General features: G+C 29.7%; 1 protein-coding gene across 2 annotated transcripts; it reads left to right on the plus strand.

Annotated features, from left to right (window-relative positions):
• Window positions 1–7,062: 7,062 nt before the first annotated feature.
• LOC126655987 (very-long-chain aldehyde decarbonylase CER1-like) lies at window positions 7,063–17,933 on the plus strand. 2 transcript variants are annotated; one of them, XM_050350416.2, is made up of 10 exons: window positions 7,064–7,198; window positions 7,486–7,709; window positions 10,692–10,924; window positions 11,938–12,157; window positions 13,409–13,787; window positions 14,004–14,115; window positions 14,568–14,764; window positions 15,647–15,730; window positions 16,148–16,321; window positions 17,498–17,933. In XM_050350416.2, exons 1-10 carry the CDS (start codon window positions 7,139–7,141, stop codon window positions 17,660–17,662), a joined length of 1,848 nt encoding a protein of 615 aa, XP_050206373.1. In that variant the 5' UTR covers window positions 7,064–7,138; the 3' UTR covers window positions 17,663–17,933. The 2 variants fall into 2 exon arrangements, with proteins under 2 accessions (XP_050206374.1, XP_050206373.1); XM_050350417.2 differs by lacking the exon at window positions 14,568–14,764 and having other exon boundaries at window positions 7,063–7,198; window positions 14,004–14,111.
• The last annotated feature ends 620 nt before the right edge of the window (window positions 17,934–18,553 follow it).

The raw sequence follows: 18,553 nt of genomic DNA on the forward strand, positions 1-18,553 counted from the left end.
GTAGTCCCCCTTTTTATCTTAGGCTCTGCTTCCACCATATATTCAACTATATTCAATCTACTATCAACTAATCCCTGCACTACTGAACATCAAATCTCAACTTGCCAAAGTGCAAGACCTCAACTTGCAAATATGCAAGACCTTAACTAGCTACCTACTTAATCATCCCATCACAATATGCGAGAAGTGATTTACAATAATGTAAAAAGATGTATAAATTTACATAAACTGATAAAAGGTAAAGGAAGAAGAGATCATGTAACTCAAAGGATTCAATTCTTTTAGATCGAACACTGTTGACGGCCGGTACAACCACCACCCTCACTTTTTATAACTGGATAGATTAGATACTTGAGTTGCCACATTCTTCATGTACCCAGCCAATAGCTTTATAATCTTGTTGATGTATTATTTTTATAGGAAAAGAAGATTATGCGTAAATTATGATGAGTTAGTTATGTATTTTATTTTGATATATTTTATTTTGATAACATTACTGCAGCCCCCACTTTGCGGACGCACAGTGACACGGACTTGTCGGAACTTGGACGGTTCGACCTAGTTTTGAATAATATATTTGATTTTGATTCGATTGGACTCCGAAACGAAAACTAGGACGTTTAAAAGGCTAAAAAAACGTAGACATATAAAGATGGTTTATTGAAATGAGGTAACGTTTTAATAAAGCTATACATTAATCAAATCGATTAATGATACAAAATCGAGAAGTTCAAAATCGAGATTAGTTTATATGTTTTGTTTATAGAATCGTTTATAAACGGGAATAGTCTAAGAATTAGAAGTCTATACGATTTCACTAAAGTTAGAAATTTGATGTCTGATATTGTTTTGACGTTTGAATTCCAACTAGATACGACGAGTGTTGATCTACCAAGTCAAGACACCATGGTGTTTGACTAATGGGCTACTAGGAGCAAATATTTTGGGGGATATCGGTTCTGTGAGTTTATTTTGTTTTATTTTTGAATATCTATATTTAAATTGTTTTAAATGATAAATCGCATGAATATAAATAGAGCCAATAAAGATCCATTGGAACATATTTCCTATTGAACGTCAATATGACTGTGTGATCACCAGACTGATTATAGATTAAGCTTGATATGGTCATAGAGTTAAGTATGATCATGTTAAGTCATATGGCGATGGAAATGTTGACTGCCTAGACATAACGGGAACCCTTAGGTGACGATAGTTCTATATTAAACTATGGAGTGCGTATTGTTTTCATACTATAATTTGTCTAATAAGAAAATTGAAGATTAGGGTTTTATCTGAATCGATTATTTGGTAATACTTTTATATACAACCGAATTCTTTTATGCGATTTTAATATTCAATTGTAAACGTGTAGACTCACTCAAAAATTTATTTCTGACCCCCCAGATGTTTTTCCTTTCAAGTTATCAAGTTACGAGGTCAGGCTTCTATAATAGTTCCAAAAGTCAAGGTCAACTTTAACTCTAGAGCTGCAAGTAGTTGGGTATCGGGAAGTTTGTCTTTTGTTTCAGTAGTTCACTATATTTTGATAAATTCTAATTGAACTACTATATATGTATACGTTTGAAAAGTTGCGAGTTTATCTAAAATGTTTTAACCAGTTGTTTAAAGTGTTACACTAGTTTTACATTTTTAGCATTTTAGCATTGTATTAGAAACAGAATCGGTACGTCATAGGAGATTGATGTTTGCGCTCTGTTTTAAAGAAAAAATACAATCATGGTTTTATAATCGCGTTTTTACTAAAGGTTTTAAAGTGTTTCTGCAAAACAGATGCAAACTTTTTTATGATTAGAAAACGCGAAAATGTTTTTAGGCTTTCTACGGGTTTTAGAGCTACCACTCTCATTCCCTAGCGCCGGTCTCGACTCGATAATTTGGGTCGTGACAGGTGGCTTACCCGGATGTCTGTGTTCTTTTCTCGTCTGGAGGTCTTAATACTTGCATATTAAGAATCAATGCTTATTAATGAAGTGGATGTGGAGGTTGATGATAAGTGATAGGAATTCGATTTGATTTCCTGTAATCTCAAACAACTCTTCATTTGATTCTTGGATTAATCTCACATATGGAAATGCATATTCTATGCTTGCATTAATAATAATGATATATGGAGTTGCTTCTCTAGTTCGGTTTCAATGATTATGGGCAACGGTACTCGTATACGATTCTAGAAGGATTGTTGGTTGTCTGCTCCTCTGAACATTTTATACCTATATTTATTTAGCCTCTACCGGAACAAGGAGGCAAGGGTTGCTTCGGTTTTTGATTCGCAGTAGTAGTATTTTGTGAATTTTCTTTGGTCTCGCCGACTCAAGTTGAGGGAACAACAACAACTTTCTTCCTTATTACAGCAGCTACCGCTTCTTCAGTCCCTACATCAATATCCGGACAAACCTGCTTGAAGATTCAACAAAATGTTTTCTACAACTTCTTTGAGGGAGGTTTTGCACAGTTCTTAGACAAATTCTCATTCTAATATTTCGTTTTTGATGCCACGAATTTGGAAGGAGATTATACCACTCCGGATTCGATTTTTTGTCTGGCTATTAGCTCGGGATCGTATCTCTTCGAATGTCACTTTGGTCAAGAGAGACGTTCTTAATGTTAATCTCTCTTCTTGTCTTTTATGCTCAGAGGATGATTCCAATATTCATATAGTTTTTCATTGTCACTTTGCTGGGACATATTGGTACTCTATTTTATCTAAGTGTAATGTAAGTTGGGTGGCTCCTCTTTCTCTTGAGAATTTTTTCATTCATTGAGTTTCTTTATCGGATGGCAGTGACCGTAACATTTGAAAGCTCATCTAATTTTTTGGTATTTGACATTTTCGGAAGGCGAGAAACAGATGTGTCTTTAAAGACGAGTCAATGGATATTTATTCTTTGTTTTTTTTTTGGGTAATTCCATAAAAAATCACGATCTTTATACGAAATTTCATTTTAATCACGATCTTTAAAAGTTGTCATATAAAACCATGATCTTTCATTTTTTTTCAAATATATCATTTTAGTGTATTTTTTTGACTAAATTTTTCATTAACCCATTAATTAAAAACCCCAATTATAAATTGACATCAAATATTATTATCTTTCGGTTAGAGTATGTAGGATTAGTAATTTTTCGTTAAAAATAATACACCGAATTTTACTTTGTTGATAGATTTGAAAAAAAATGAAAGGTCGTGGTTTTATATGACAACTTTTAAAGGTCGTGATTAAAATGAAATTTCGTGTAAAAATCGTGATTTTTTATGGAACTAAACCTTTTTTTTTTGTATTTTCAAACCAATGGAGTTTTACAGAGTCAAAAATCATGGATTTTCCTACTCCGAAAATGATGTTTTTCGTTGAGTAAATTTTTTTGTAATAGCTTTTAGTTACTTTTTTTTGTTTTTAACTATCTTTTACCTTCCACTATTTTGTGTTTGAAATCATTCGCTGAACATTTATCAAAAAAAAGAAAAAATTTATTTTATTTTACCGCAAACATAAACGTGGGTAGGGATGGCAACGGGGCGGGGTGGGGACGGGGAAGCCATCCCCATCCCCATCCCCGCGTCTATGGGGAATCCCCATCCCCGTCCCCATTTAATTAATGGGGATAAAATCATCCCCGTCCCCGTCTCCATGGATTCCCCATCCCCATGGGGATCCCCGTTTCCCGTACAATTAAATATAATTTATAAATAATTTTATTATTTTCATAAGATATTTGAAAAAAAAAACATTATAAAAAATACTATTATCTTTTATAATATTATATATTTAAAACTAAATAAAAACTAATAAAAAAAATTATTTAAAATTATAAATAATATACTAAAATTTATAACAGAATATAAATATACATAAATATAAATCGGATCCCATGGGGACGGGGATGGGAATCCCCATGGGATGGGGACTATACTCCCCGTCACCTCCCCATCTCCGTGGTTGGGGAATGATTTCCCCCATCCCCATGTCCATGGGGGTAATTGGTGGAGAATTCCCGCCCCATTAGGGACGGGTCCCCACGGAGAACGGAGAATCCCTTCCCCATTGCCATCCCTAAACGTGGGTCTTCCAGCACAGCACATAGAGCTATATTTTTTTTTTTTTATAAATAGAGAGCTACATTAAAAAGTGTGACAATTAAATGTAACCAACACTGCCGCATATTAATTTTCTTTGTAAAAACTGTTTGTAGATCTGACACATCATTTAATGTTTTTTCATAGTAAATTAGAGAAAATAGTGAAGTATTCTTACACGTCTTTTCAATTTTGTGGCAAACCTCCCTTTAGCAGATATAAAAAAAGTACGGATACGCCTACCGACTGCCTAAAATAAAAGGGGACCCTTTTTGGAAGAGAGTTCTGAATTGGTAACCGAAAATTAAATAATATAAAGATAAGGATAAAATTGGATCTTTTTATGAAAATATATAATTTTGTTAAATTGTTTGTAGTAATATATTTATTTAATATTTTATAATTAGAATACGCATTTGGTAGATTATTAGTAGTTTTTTTAAAACATTTTAAGATTTTCGATAAATTATTAAGAGGCGTACTTTTATGAAAAAAAACAAAAAATAAAACAACAACAACATACCGTTTGTGGAAGTTTGCTGCCTAACGCTTATACCATTTAAATGATGTATTTAGAGGTTTAGGTTGTTTTGCTAAAACAGTTTAATCGATCCAATTTTAGATCGTTTTTGTCTTTCATTTTTTTTGACTGTGCTTAGTAAATTATTATTTATTCAAAAAAACAAAACAACATATTTTATTAAATAAATATAAAAAGAAATATTTTAAAAAATAAAAATAATGCAATTTCCTCAATACAGTTTGTGACAATTTAATTTTGAAGTTGCAGCATGCCAGCCTTTTGCTAGCATGTTATTGTTCCTCCATGTGTTAAGTTTTTCTTTCCTTCGGGCATCCTTGCACAATAGTATTCACATACACTTGATATTTTGACCAATTAATTAATTATCATGACATATAATTTTCAATACGCTGGAAATTCAAAATCATTTATTCATTTATTTATTTATTGTGATTTTGCTAGAGAAATGTAGTATAGGGTGCTTTAAACATTGAAATTGCGTTGGATATTGCCTTATTCATTTGGCAATTTTTTTGTTAAGTTGCTAAATTAATATCATTATGGGATGTGCTTATGCGGAGCTTTTGACAAATTTTATGGTTTGTTTTTATTGTGAAATTTAGTAGAGTAGAAATAAAAAAAATATTAGCGACAAAATTCAAACATAAAAGAAATTATCTTCGGTTGTTTTGGAAGGCGGTATTTAATTTCAAGTGTTGCAATTAATTATTTTCCTTATCCGGCATTGGAATTTTTCTAACATATGGACTGCATTTTTTCTTTTTGCTTTGTATTTTATTTCTTTCATCAGAACCGTAACATTAAGTGTACGAGACAAACTCTGAATACTAGATATGACCTACAAATAACAAAGGTTAAGGTCGGCCAGTTAGACGATATGGGATAAGTTTTATCGTCGAGAGAAAAACAGCCCGGATTATCAGTTATGGCTCCTAAATGGCCGCTCAGTAATAAAGGAGGTAGGGATGCAGAGACAGCTAAGAGGTTTGCCTAGAACAGCCACCTTTGAAAGAGAGTATAGTAGTTCACTGGTCGAGCGATCTTGCGCTGAAGATGAACAGGGCTTGGCACTTTTAGAAGCTGTATAATATAAGAGCATACTATTCTGAAGCACTTCACATATGTCGTAATTCACATTTTCGTCCCTCCTATTTGTAAATCAAACAATATGATTTTCTATTTTTCTTTTCGTAAACAAAGTCCTTACAACCATTTTTAGTGTAGGTCAACTCAGCCAAAGGACTAAATCAAAAATATTTAATTTATTCTTTAAATTTATATTAATAATATATCTAATAAAAAATAATGTTAATATGGGATTCAGTGAGTTCACAACTTATATTTAATTTTTAGTATATATTTATATTTTGATTTTTTGAAAAAAATATTTTTTATTTTTTAATGTTTTAGTTTTAAAAATTAGGCCTAATCACTCAAAAATCCCTCACCTTTAAACTTTTTTCAATTCCACCCCAACGTTGCAAATTTGTCAATTTTACCCACTTTTGAATTTTCCGTTTTCAATTGTACCCCAATATTTTAATTTTTGTTAATTTTTTTTACTTAAATGATGAAATCATTCAATTAATTAAATCTAAACATGAAATTAAATTCTTTTTTATTCAAAAAAGTACAAATAAGTCTTTTATTTTTAAAAACTAACTAAAAACCATAATCAAATTAACACTAATTTAAATTTTTAATTAATTTAACTAAATTTAAATAAATTTTAAAAATATACAATCAATATATGCGAGACATGGAGAATGTTTTAAACAAATTTCCAAACGCAAAAGACGTTAATTTAATTTTTCAGGGTACAATTGAAACGCAAAAATGCAAAATAGGGTAAAATTGACAAATTTTCAACGTTAAGGTATGATTGAAAAGGGGCTAAAAGGTCGGGATTTTTTTAAGACATTAGGCCTAAAAATTTAATGAAGTTAAAATTTTTAGAAAAAATTAATGAAAAAGAGTAAATATTAAATAAATTGAATTTATTAAGCTATTAAATTTCATAAAATTAAATTTTTTATTTATACTTATATCAAAAGTAAATTTAAAGACTAAATTTAAATTAAATTTTTTAGTTAAATTGTTTGACTCAGTTGACTAACACAAAAAAATGGACGGAGGGGCTAAATTGTTGATGAAAAAAAATATAAGACCGTATAGTTTAATATCCAAACGGATTGTACAAAAATATAAATTGCAATACATGTGAGAGGATTCAAAATAATTTATAACTCTTAATATAATGATTTTTTTTTGCCAAAGATAATAATATAATGATTATTCACATTCATAAAAAAGCCATTATTCATTCAAAAATATATGGAATAGAAAAACCTAAAATCGATTAAAATAAATTGGGCAACCAGAACCAAAAAATCTCTTCTGTATAAATAAGGTAAAGCCCCTCCCAAAATGAACTCACACACATGAAAGAAAGAGATTTTGATCAAAAATAAAATAAAAGAGAAAGATAGGTCATTATGGCTACAAAACCAGGAGTCCTCACTGACTGGCCATGGAAATCTCTTGGAAACTTCAAGGTATATATTTATATATCCACCTAATGGGGAAACTAAAATATTTATTCAGATGGGGCAAATGTTCTTTTATTCAAATTATACGTCGTTCGACTATTATTTAGATTAAACTACATTATCGTTTGGCTCCGTTGTTTTAAAAAAGTTATTCAGCACATATCGATTTGAAGTATTTTAAAACCGGAATGCGGCAGAGTCCCATTTTGCCCCATCCTAGCTCCGCCATTGTAATCCGCCAATCGATTATTCATATGCAATGCATGTAAAGCTTAATGTTTTTGTTTTTGCAGTATATGATTCTGGCTCCATGGGTGGTTCATAGCATTTACTCATTCACAGTAAAAAGTGAAAATGAGAGGGATTTCACCAACTTCCTCATATTCCCATCTATTATTTTTAGATACTTACATAGCCAGATTTGGATTTCTGTTTCTCGTTATCAAACTGCTAAAGGCAACAAAAAGATCGTTGATAAGCCCATTGAGTTCCATCAAGTTGATAGAGAAACCAACTGGTTTGTATATATAACTTTTTTTTGTCGGTAATCGACTCTTTATAGTTTAAATTGTTAGTTGTTAGTTACGGAGTTGTGGTTTGAATTCACAATCTTTTAATGCATTTAGAGGTATTATAGCATCTAAATTAGGCTCACGTGGGCATTTATAAGTATAACTCAACCTAGTTATTTTGGGTTTGTTACTTAAGTTTCATCTCCTATATTGATATCCATATTTTAGCTCCTATTTTTATATGTGGTTTGACTCTATTTTATTTCCATAAACAGTATCTTTTTAATTGTTATTCAACTTCCATTATAGACCATGTCGGATGTCACGTTCACATTCACATCAATTAAAAGTTTGAGTTTAAATTTGCTCATATCTGTCATCATTTGTATTTCTAATGTGTTAACTAAATATGTTTATATATTTTTAAATAAAGCAAAAGGGTTTTTTTTTTAGAAGTCTAATGCCTTAAGAAACTTTTTGACCTTTTAACCTCTTTTAAAATCTACCATGACATCGCGAAAAGTAGTTAATTTTATCCTATTTTGTATTTTCTCGATTCGGTTGTACCCTAATTTTTCAATTTTTGACAATTTATTTACTTAAAGGATGAAATAATGCAATTAACCAAGTATAAAGATGAAACTGTATTTTTTTCCATTTAAAAAAAATATAAAAAAAAATTTCATCTTTATAAACTTACAAAGAAATCATAATCTAATTAAAATTAATTTAAACTTTTAATTAACTTGACTAAATCTGAATTAATTTAATACCTACATAATTTTTTTTAAAATAAAAATACGTCAAACTCATCCCAAAACCTCAAAATATTATTTTACTGCCTTTTATGAAAATTATTGATAATACACATTTAATGCCTGAAAATTTAAGGGTTCCTCCACCGTCCGACTCTGACCCAAACCCGACCCAAAATCGACTCGTTTTTTTCCATGTAAGACGAATCCAAATTTCGGATCGTCTTTTCTTGGAAAGATGAACTAGTGGATTTGTCTTTCTCATAGAAGACGAACAACTGGGTTTGTCTTTCTTGAGGAAGACAAATCAGTGGGTCCTCTTCCATGAGAAAGTCGCATACAGTTCGTCTTCATCAGGGAAGACGACCCATTGGTTTGTCTTCTCCAGGAAAGACGGACCCGGATCTGGGTTCGTCTTCCATAGAGAAAATAAGTCGGTTTCGGCGGTTGCAGGGTGGTCACAGACCTCAAAACGCCTGATAAATTTGACTTTTAAAAATAAAAATTTAATTATACATATATTAAACTTATATATTAAAAAGTTATTTAAATTTTTGGAAAAGAATGGTTTTTTTATTTTATAACATCAAATGCTATTTTAAATATATGCTAAATATAAAAAACTTTTTTGAACTTTTTTCAAATTAAAAAAAGGACAATTTAATATTTAAGGGTACAATTGAAACAAAAAAATACAAAATAAAGTAAAACTGACCACTTTTCAGCGTCAAGTTAGGAATGAAAAGAGGTTAAAAGATTAGTGTTTTTTTTTAAGATATGAAGCCTTTTTTATATAACAATTTTGTACATTTTATCAAATATATGTCTAAACGATAATTTTGATATTTTGGTTATGCTAATTTTATAAATTGAAATAGCTATATCTAGCCATCAATTTAAACCTATTTCAGAATTTATTTTTATAATTTTTGATTTTACAAGTAATTATTTTATATTATTACCTTTTATTTTAATTTATAAAGAGTTAATTGCGTTTAAATTGAGAGTATGTGTTGTAAAATAAATTTAAAATTAAAATTGCATATAATGTCATAGTTTGTAAAATTGACGGACCAAAATTATCAAGTCAATTTTTAGAGATATATTTGATAAATGATGAAAGTTGTGGATATGAAAAGACATTTCGCTTTAAATCTTTTTAGGTCTAATGGTATTAAAAAGATAAATCTTTTCAATTTTTTGAAAATATATTCAAACTTTTTTTAAGTTGTAAATCTATTCCAATTTGGCTAATTCGTTGGAAATCTGCTCAATTTTTAAAATTCGATTTAATATTTTCAAAATTGATTTATCCGAATAAGGTGTCATCCCAATTGACAATCTTTTTTCTTTTTAATTATGAAAAAACGTCACACGTTCAATTGCTGTTGTAGGTGTAATTGAATCAATTTTGATAAAATGGATAGCCTTATAAGGAATTTGTCAAATTTAGATATATTTACAACTTTGAAAAGGTTTAGATATATTTCCAAGAAATCGAAAAAGTTTAGTTTTTTCATACTATTAAATTAAAAAATTACACATTCGATTACTATGTACGTATGACTAAATCAATTTTAAAAAATTTAATAAAATTGAGCGTATTTGTCAAATTGAAATAAAGTTACTGTTTTTGAAAAGTTTGGTTGGATTTTAGCTTAAATTTTAGAGCAAATTACTCTAAGGTCCCGGAAGTATATCATAATTAACAGTTTGATACCTCTTGTTTCAAAAGTCCATTTAATGATCTCTCAGTTTTAATTCTGTTAACTATTAGGTCACTCCGTTAATTTCGACACTTATTTTCAAACGATTTGGTACCCCACTTTTGATTTTATGAACGATTTGATCCGTCACTTTTAATTTTATTAAAAAAATTTGGTCCCTCACTTTTAAAAGATTTAGTACCCGAGTTTCAATCCGTTAAACGATTTGGTCCCTCAAATTAACAGAAGGATCTTTCAGTTAACGGAATTAAAACTGAGGGACCATTAAGTAGACTTTTGAAACTAGGAGTACCAAACTGTTATTTTTATGATATACCTCAGGGGCCTCTAAGTAATTTGCTCTAAATTTTAATATGAAATGCAATGAATAAATAACATTAGAGTATAATTCTTGGGGACTTAAACGTCAATTTTCTTCTGAATTTGTTCCAGGAACATATTAATTTTTATCAATTGATCTATAATCCTTTCAAATGACTTAAATATAATTATTGTGAAATTACAGGGATGACCAGATAATAATGTACGGAATAATGTCCTATTTTGCAAGTATGTTAGTTCCATGGGCATCAAAGTTTCCAATATGGAGAACAGATGGAGTAGTGTTAACAATGCTACTTCATGCCGGTCCTGTAGAGTTTCTCTATTACTGGTTTCATAGAGCTCTTCATCACCATTACCTCTATTCTCGTTATCATTCTCATCATCATTCCTCTCTTGTCACTCAGCCGATTACATGTAAGCGCCATTTTTCTATACTTATTAGGGGTGTGCAATGAAACCGACAAATCGAATCCAACCAACAAGGTCGGTTCGAATTTACTAATGATAATAAAAATTTGAATGTTCGGTTTGGTTCGTTTTTTACCTAAAAATGTTTTTAATTAGGTTTCACATAAGTCAAATCGAAAATCGACCAAATCGATCCGCTTCGTTAGATTTGAAAATTACACTTTCGCTAATTTTTGGTTCAGTCGGTTGAACTGAATGCGCATCCCTAGATACTTGTAAGCATATTAAATTATTGGCTTAATGGTTCTAGAAAGAGTAAAAAAACTTTTTTATTCTTTTTTTTTAAATCTATTCATATCTTTTTAAATTTGCAAATCTATCTCAGCTTGAAAATTTAGTCGGAAATCTATTTTATTGTTTTCCAATCAATTTGATTATTCATTTTTTAGTTACCTATAATAGCTTCTTTAATTAGTGAAATTCATTTTTCAAAATTGCAGAATTTAACTTAGCTCAATTTTTTTTAAAAAAAATTAACACCTGTAAAATCAGATTTAAAATTCTCTATATTTCAGCGAATAAAAAAAAATATTGTTGGAAATTAATATAAAAAGAAAATGAGCATCATATTAGGTGAAAGATTGACACAATTAAATTAATTAAAGATGTTTCCAACTAAATTATCAAATTATCATAGTTTTACAAATTTTAATTTTTTTAGACAAATTTATAAAAAGCTGAACATATTTTTTGGCATAATCACCCATGATTAAGAAATTGGACCGGCTCTCAAAAAACAAAAATTGGACCGGACTTTGCCGAACAATTACATCTGAAATCGACCACCTATTTGATTCGATTTATTTGAAAACTAAAAGTTCGATTGAATCGGGTTGGACCCATTGAACTAGAATTTTTTGAATTTATTCAACCGGTTAACCAGAAGCCGGTGGTCTCATCGGTTTGACCACCAGTTTGATTTTTAAGACACTGGTACTAATATTATGTTTTCGTTCCAGCTGTAATCCATCCATTCGCTGAAGTAATGGTGTATTTAATGCTTTTTGCAATACCACCAGCAGTTGTGGTATTGAGTGGAAGAGCCTCAGTGGTAGCTCTTTATAGTTACATGTTTTATGTTGATTTTATGAACAATATGGGACATTGCAATTTTGAGATCCTTCCTAAATTCATCTTCTCTATATTTCCTCCTCTCAAATACATCATCTACACACCCTCGTAAGTCATATATATCATCTTCTCTCATCATCAACTATTTTATTTTATGCTCATAATATTTAATTGAGTTTTATTAAAATTTAAGTGATTCTAAATTTAAACTTTAGTCTTGTATAATTTAACTGTCGTCAAATGTATAAATTGATATCTACAATTTTTTTTTGAGATTTTAAGGTTTATTTTGTCCCAAAACTCTTATAATGGACAATTCTATTGGGACAGAGGAGGTATTAAAAGAGGACCCTTTTTACCATTTTTTTAATAACGTTAGGTATTACTTTCAATAAAAAATATCATTGAGACCCACATTAAAAAACAAGGCAAGTATGAAGGTTCAAATTGTATATTTAGCCTTTTATTATTGATAAAAGCTATATATTCTTAATAGAGTACATATGAAATATAATACTTACTCTTAGAGAGTAAATTAAACATTCTTGTGTTTTTTAGAAAAACATAAAATAATAATAATTTAGGGATTAATAAATTTATGGTGTCTGAATTTTTTTTTAAAAAATCAATACGGTGTTTCGACAAAAAATTATATTAATATGGTGTTTGAACTTGTCAAATAATTATAAATTAGTTGTTTCGGCCGGTTTCGTTTCGGTAACAGGTAAAAACACCGATTAGTCACCTTTATATTTCAGCCACGTCATACACCATGTCATCTTTTTCTTGACATAAACCGGCCGGAAAAACTAACTTGTAATTATTTAACAAGTTCACTTACCGGTTTTATATAATTTTTTGTTAAAACACCATATTGTCATTTTTTTAAAAGGTTAAGATATCAAAAACTTATTAATCCCAATAATTTACATAAAATTATTATTTTATATAGAATAATTATTTTAATCTTTTATCAATTGTATGAACCAAACATAGTCTACGAATATATTAAGAGTAACACAATTAATTAATACGTGCATAAGCTTTTTAGTTATTCTTTTGTCATTTGGACCCTCAATGTTTTTAAACGGTGCAAAAAAGATCTTTTAAAGTTTAAAAAGGATCACATAAACTCCTTCAGTTTGTTTTTTTACCACTTAGTCTCTTAGTGTTTTTAGTTTTTTTTTTCCTTCGAGCGTGAGGCTGATTTGCACTATTCAGAATTGTTGAGGGTCCAAATTGAAAGAAAATAACTAGAATGATTTGTGCTCTTTTTAGAAAAAGTGAAGGGCATTTTTGTACCTTCTGCAAAAAAGAAAAAACTAACACAAGTATAATGTATGTAATTGTTGTGGACAGGTATCATTCACTGCATCACACACAATTTCGGACGAATTACTCATTATTCATGCCATTTTATGACTACATCTACGATACTATTGACAAATCAAGCGACTCTTTGTATGAAACTTCACTTGAAAAGCCTCAAGAATTCCCAACTCTTGTTCATTTAACCCACTTCACAACTCCTGCCTCTATTTACCATCTCCGGCTAGGGTTTGCATCCTTCGCTTCGAGGCCGTTAACTTGTACTCCAAGCTATGTCGCCATTTTGAGCCCGTTTACTTACTTATTTACGGTATTAGTAAGCTTGTTTGGCCGTGTATTTGTCTCCGAGAGGAACATCGTCAACAACGTTGTATCACAAACTTGGATCATTCCAAGATACAAAACACAGGTCATTTAAATTCATATACATATGCCGTTTTATTAGCAGCAATATGTCAATTAATGATTTAATAAGTATACATTTAAGTAATAATTTAACATTTTTAGCGGTATATATGCTTAATGCCACTTATAGTATTCGTTGTAGTGAATACTAAAATGTGTTATTATTATATTGTATATACACAAATTTAACAAATAAATAATATCTCATTTGATTTTGTAGTACTTACGAAAATGGGAAAGCAGAGCTATCAACCGATTTATTGAAGAAGCTATACTGGAAGCAGATGCAATGGGCTGTAAAGTGCTGAGCTTAGGGCTTCTAAATCAGGCAAGTATATATATTTTCTCGATAAATTGATGGCGAAGTATTATAGTTAGCAAGTTGCAACTCAAATGGTATAAACGTTGGGCAACAAACGCTTTCAATTCTTCTCACAAGCTCCCTCTTTCATACTCAAATGTATATTGTGTCATTTTAAAGCTTTTAATCACTAAAATTTATAAAAAAAAATTCTAAATTTTACGAATTATTGTTAGGCAAGTATATATATTCGCTTTATAAATTGACGGCAAGTGTTATAGCTAGCAAGTTGTAATTCAAATGGTATAAGCGTTGGACAGCAAATGCTTTCAATTCTTCTCACAAGCGCTTTCCCTTCTTTCATACTCAAATGTATATTGTGTCATTTTAAAGCTTTTAATCACTAAAATTTATAAAAAAAAAATTCGAAATTTTACGAATTATTGTTAGACCAACCAATGATTTGCTTGGTAGTGTAGGGAGAAGAACTGAATAGATATGGAGAAGTATTTGTGGAAAAACATCCAAAGCTGAAGCTGAAATTGGTGGATGGGAGTAGCTTAGCTGCAGCTGTTATCATCAATAGTATTCCCAAAGGCACCACCCAAATATTCATCGGAGGCAAATTAACTAAAGTTGCTAAAACTGTTGCTTCTGCTTTATGCCATAAGGGCATCCAGGTGCATATTAATCTTCTTTAGATCATATTAAAAGTTAATTATATTTCTACTATTTGAGCCTTCAATATTTTTAAACGGTGCAAAAAGACCGTTTAAGATTTTTTAAAAAAAAACACATAATCCCTTTTAATTGATTTCTTTGTCACTTAGACCTAGGGGTGTAACTGAGTCAATCTCGCTCGCGAGCTACTCGAAACCCGACTCGATAAAGCTTACTCGAACTCGAATTTTTAAGGCTCGTTTAATAAACGAGTCAATCTCAATCTCAGTGATACTCGACTCGAAAGCTCACGAGTAAGCTCGTTTATATATTTCTATGCTAATTTGACATGATGTTATTTTAATTTTGAACCTTAAATATCTAATTCATATATCTTTCGTTAAGAAATATGCATAAAATAGGTCATATAAATTTATTTATATATAAAAAGAAATATAGTATTTAAATTTTTATTAAATTTTTATTTTTTATTGAAATTTAATAAATTTTTATTGAAATTTATTAAATAATAATAAGACTCGATTAAACTCGTTAAGCTCGCGAGCTTTCGATAAATACTCGATAAATTAACTCGAAACTCGACTCGAAATTAAACGAGTCAATCTCAATCTTCTCAGTACTCGATTCAGCTCGACTCGGTTACACCCCTACTTAGACCTTTAGTCCTTTTCAGTGACTTTTTTCAAGCGTGGGGTTATGCGCACTGTTTAAAAATGTTGAAGGCCCAAATGACAAGAAAATAACTAAAAGGACCTATGTGTTTTTTCTAGAGAATTTAAAGGATTTTTTACAATCTCTGCCTAGTACTACCAAATAAGAAGGTGTTTTTTTTTTCAAATTTTTATTTTAGGATAAAACTAATCAAGTCTATTGCTTAGTAGATTGTTGTGTTAAATGAAGAGGAACATGGAATTCCAGGACTTCAAACTGAACATGTGGACATATCAAAACGATATGAGCAAAAGGTATAATTTTGCTTTGTTTTTTTTCAAATGCTAAATTTTTTATTGATAATAATAAAAAGAGTTAATGTCAAAAAAATCACAAATTTTACACATTTTTTCATTTTAATCACGCAGTTTAAATTTTCTCATTTCCATGCACGAACTATCACTTTCTCTCAAATTCATGCACGATGCTGAGTTGGCACTTATTTATTGGTGTAAAATGACGTCCACCTCAGCGAATTACACCAATGGAGCCGTAACACCTCAGCACCGTGCATGAATTTGAAAAAAAGTGATAGTTCATGCATGAAAATGAGAAAATTTAAACTGTGTGATTAAAATGAGAAAACATGTAAAGTTGGTGAATTTTTATGACATTAACCCTAATAAAAATGAATAATTAAAGGCATATAATATTAACATATAAGGTTGCAGATATGGTTGATTGGAGATGATATAACAGAAAATGAACAATTAAAGGCTCCTAAAGGAACATTGTTCATACCTTTCACACAATTTCCTCCTAAAAGAGTTCGCAAAGATTGTTTCTACCATGTCACACCAGCCATGCTAACTCCTAATTCTCTTCAGAATTTGGATTCCTGTGAGGTTAGTGAAATATATTTGTTATTTTTTAATTGGGTTTATTAATACCTTGTCAAGGATAAATTACAACATTGGTGCTTGTTTCAAGTTTTTTATTTCGGTATCTGAACGTTGATTTTTATATTGGTATTTTGACTTTTTGAAAATGTATTAAATTAGTGGCTTTATCCATTTTCCGCTCGGAATCATAAAAAGCTACGTAAAACTTTTTTTAAATTTTTTTACTAATGATTATTTTTAAATTGGACAATGTGATAAAAGTTCACCAATTTTATACGTTTTTTCATTTTAATCACGCGTTTTAAAATTTATCATAAAAATACAATAACATTCATTTTTTTTCTTAAATTCATACACGATGTTGAGGTGGCACTCGTTTATTGGTGTAAAATGACCTTCACCTCAGCAAATTACATCAATGAACGAGTGTCACCTAAGCACCGTGTATGGATTTGAAAAAAAAAATGAAAATTTGTGTATTTTTATGACAAATTTTTAAGGTGTGATAAAATTGAGAAAATGTGTAAAGTTGATGAATTTTGATAATATTAATCTTTTTCAAATTTGCTTATATAATCTGCCATTTCAATTCTATATATAATTGTAATCATTACACATATAAAAATAGTGTGTTTTACTAATACGACGCATAAGTTTAAGTAAAATAAGAGTTATTTTTTGTCTTTTAGTATATCGGTGATCAAAATACAACTTATTTGATATATTTTAAGAAAGTTGAAACACTAATGTGAATAAAATTATAAATTCATGAAGATTTGGAAAAATTCAAACATCTTTGATATAATTGATTTGTTAACTATTAGTCAAAAATACATAAAATAAATCCTTTAAATTTTTCAAAAAAAGCATATAAGCGTTTATTACTATAATTTTTTACTTAAGCCCTCAACATTTTTAAAACGTTTCAAAAACAACCTTTTAAATTTTTCAGAAAAAAGCACTTGAGCCATTTTAATTTAATTTTTTGTCACTTAAGGCCTCATGTTTTTAGTTATTTTTATGGTTTTTCTTTTCAAGAGTGGAGGTTTATTCGCATCATTTAAAAATAATAAAACTCAAGTGTTAAAAAAAAACAAAAATGATTTGTGTGCTCCTTTTATATTATTTGAAGGATTTTTTTTACCTTCTACTCTAATTATTTATACGAAATTTATATAGAATTGGATACCAAGAAGGGCAATGAGCGCCTGGCGCGTAGCTGGAATAATTCATAGTTTGGAAGATTGGAAGGTGCATGAATGTGGAAGCTACATTTTCAACATGGACAAAATTTGGGAAGCTAGTCTTCACCATGGCTTTTATCCTTTATCATTGCCCAATTAATTTATATCCGCTCTAAATACGCCGTGAATTTCTATGCCGAACATGATCTAGTCGAGAGCTTGCCCAGTCATCGGGATTCGTTCGGTATAGGTCCTCCAATATTTATTTAGTAGCATTTAGCGCTCAATTATCAGCTTTTAGTCGTTTGCTATATAAACACACTGCATTACAAGTAAATAATAAATTGTTGTATGGAAAACATCATTTACATTTAAATTACTTTCTGTTTGGATTATCAGTGACTATAAAGAACAAATATTCAGATGTTGAATGTTCATTTTCTTATAATATTATTCTAAATTTTGAATAGTTGTACACTGTCAACCCTTTTATTAATGGAATATTAATTAGTTCAGTCATGAACTATTTTGCTATAGTCTCAATGTTGGCTGTCCGGTCCTCTGAACATCTGTTTTTTTTGTATTTAACATCTTTGGAAGGCGAGAAACGAATGTGTTTTTAAAGACGAGTCAGTGTATATTTATTTTTTGTTTTATTGTTTTGTATTTGCAAAACAGCGGAGTTTTACAAAGCAAGAAATTATGAATTTTTTACTCTGGGAATGATGTTTTGCGTTGTGTTTCTTTTTTTTCTGTAATAGTTCTTTTTCGCTCTTTTATTTTTGACTATCTTTTACTTTCCACTAATTTGTGGTTGAAATAATTTAATGATTATTTATCAAAAAATAAGGTTAATAGACCGAAAAAACCCTAACTTTTGTTTTAGTTTACAATTCCACCCCGGCATAGCAATTTTTTCAATTTTAGCCTATTTTGAATTTTTGGTTTTCAATTTCACCCTAAATAGAAAAATTAAATGATTTTATTATTAAAAGGATTAAAATATGTAAAACAACTACATTTGAGGATCATTTCATATTTTTTTTTTCAT

The sequence above is a fragment of the Mercurialis annua genome, linkage group LG7, assembly GCF_937616625.2.
Source record: "Mercurialis annua linkage group LG7, ddMerAnnu1.2, whole genome shotgun sequence".
Taxonomy (NCBI): Eukaryota; Viridiplantae; Streptophyta; class Magnoliopsida; order Malpighiales; family Euphorbiaceae; genus Mercurialis; species Mercurialis annua.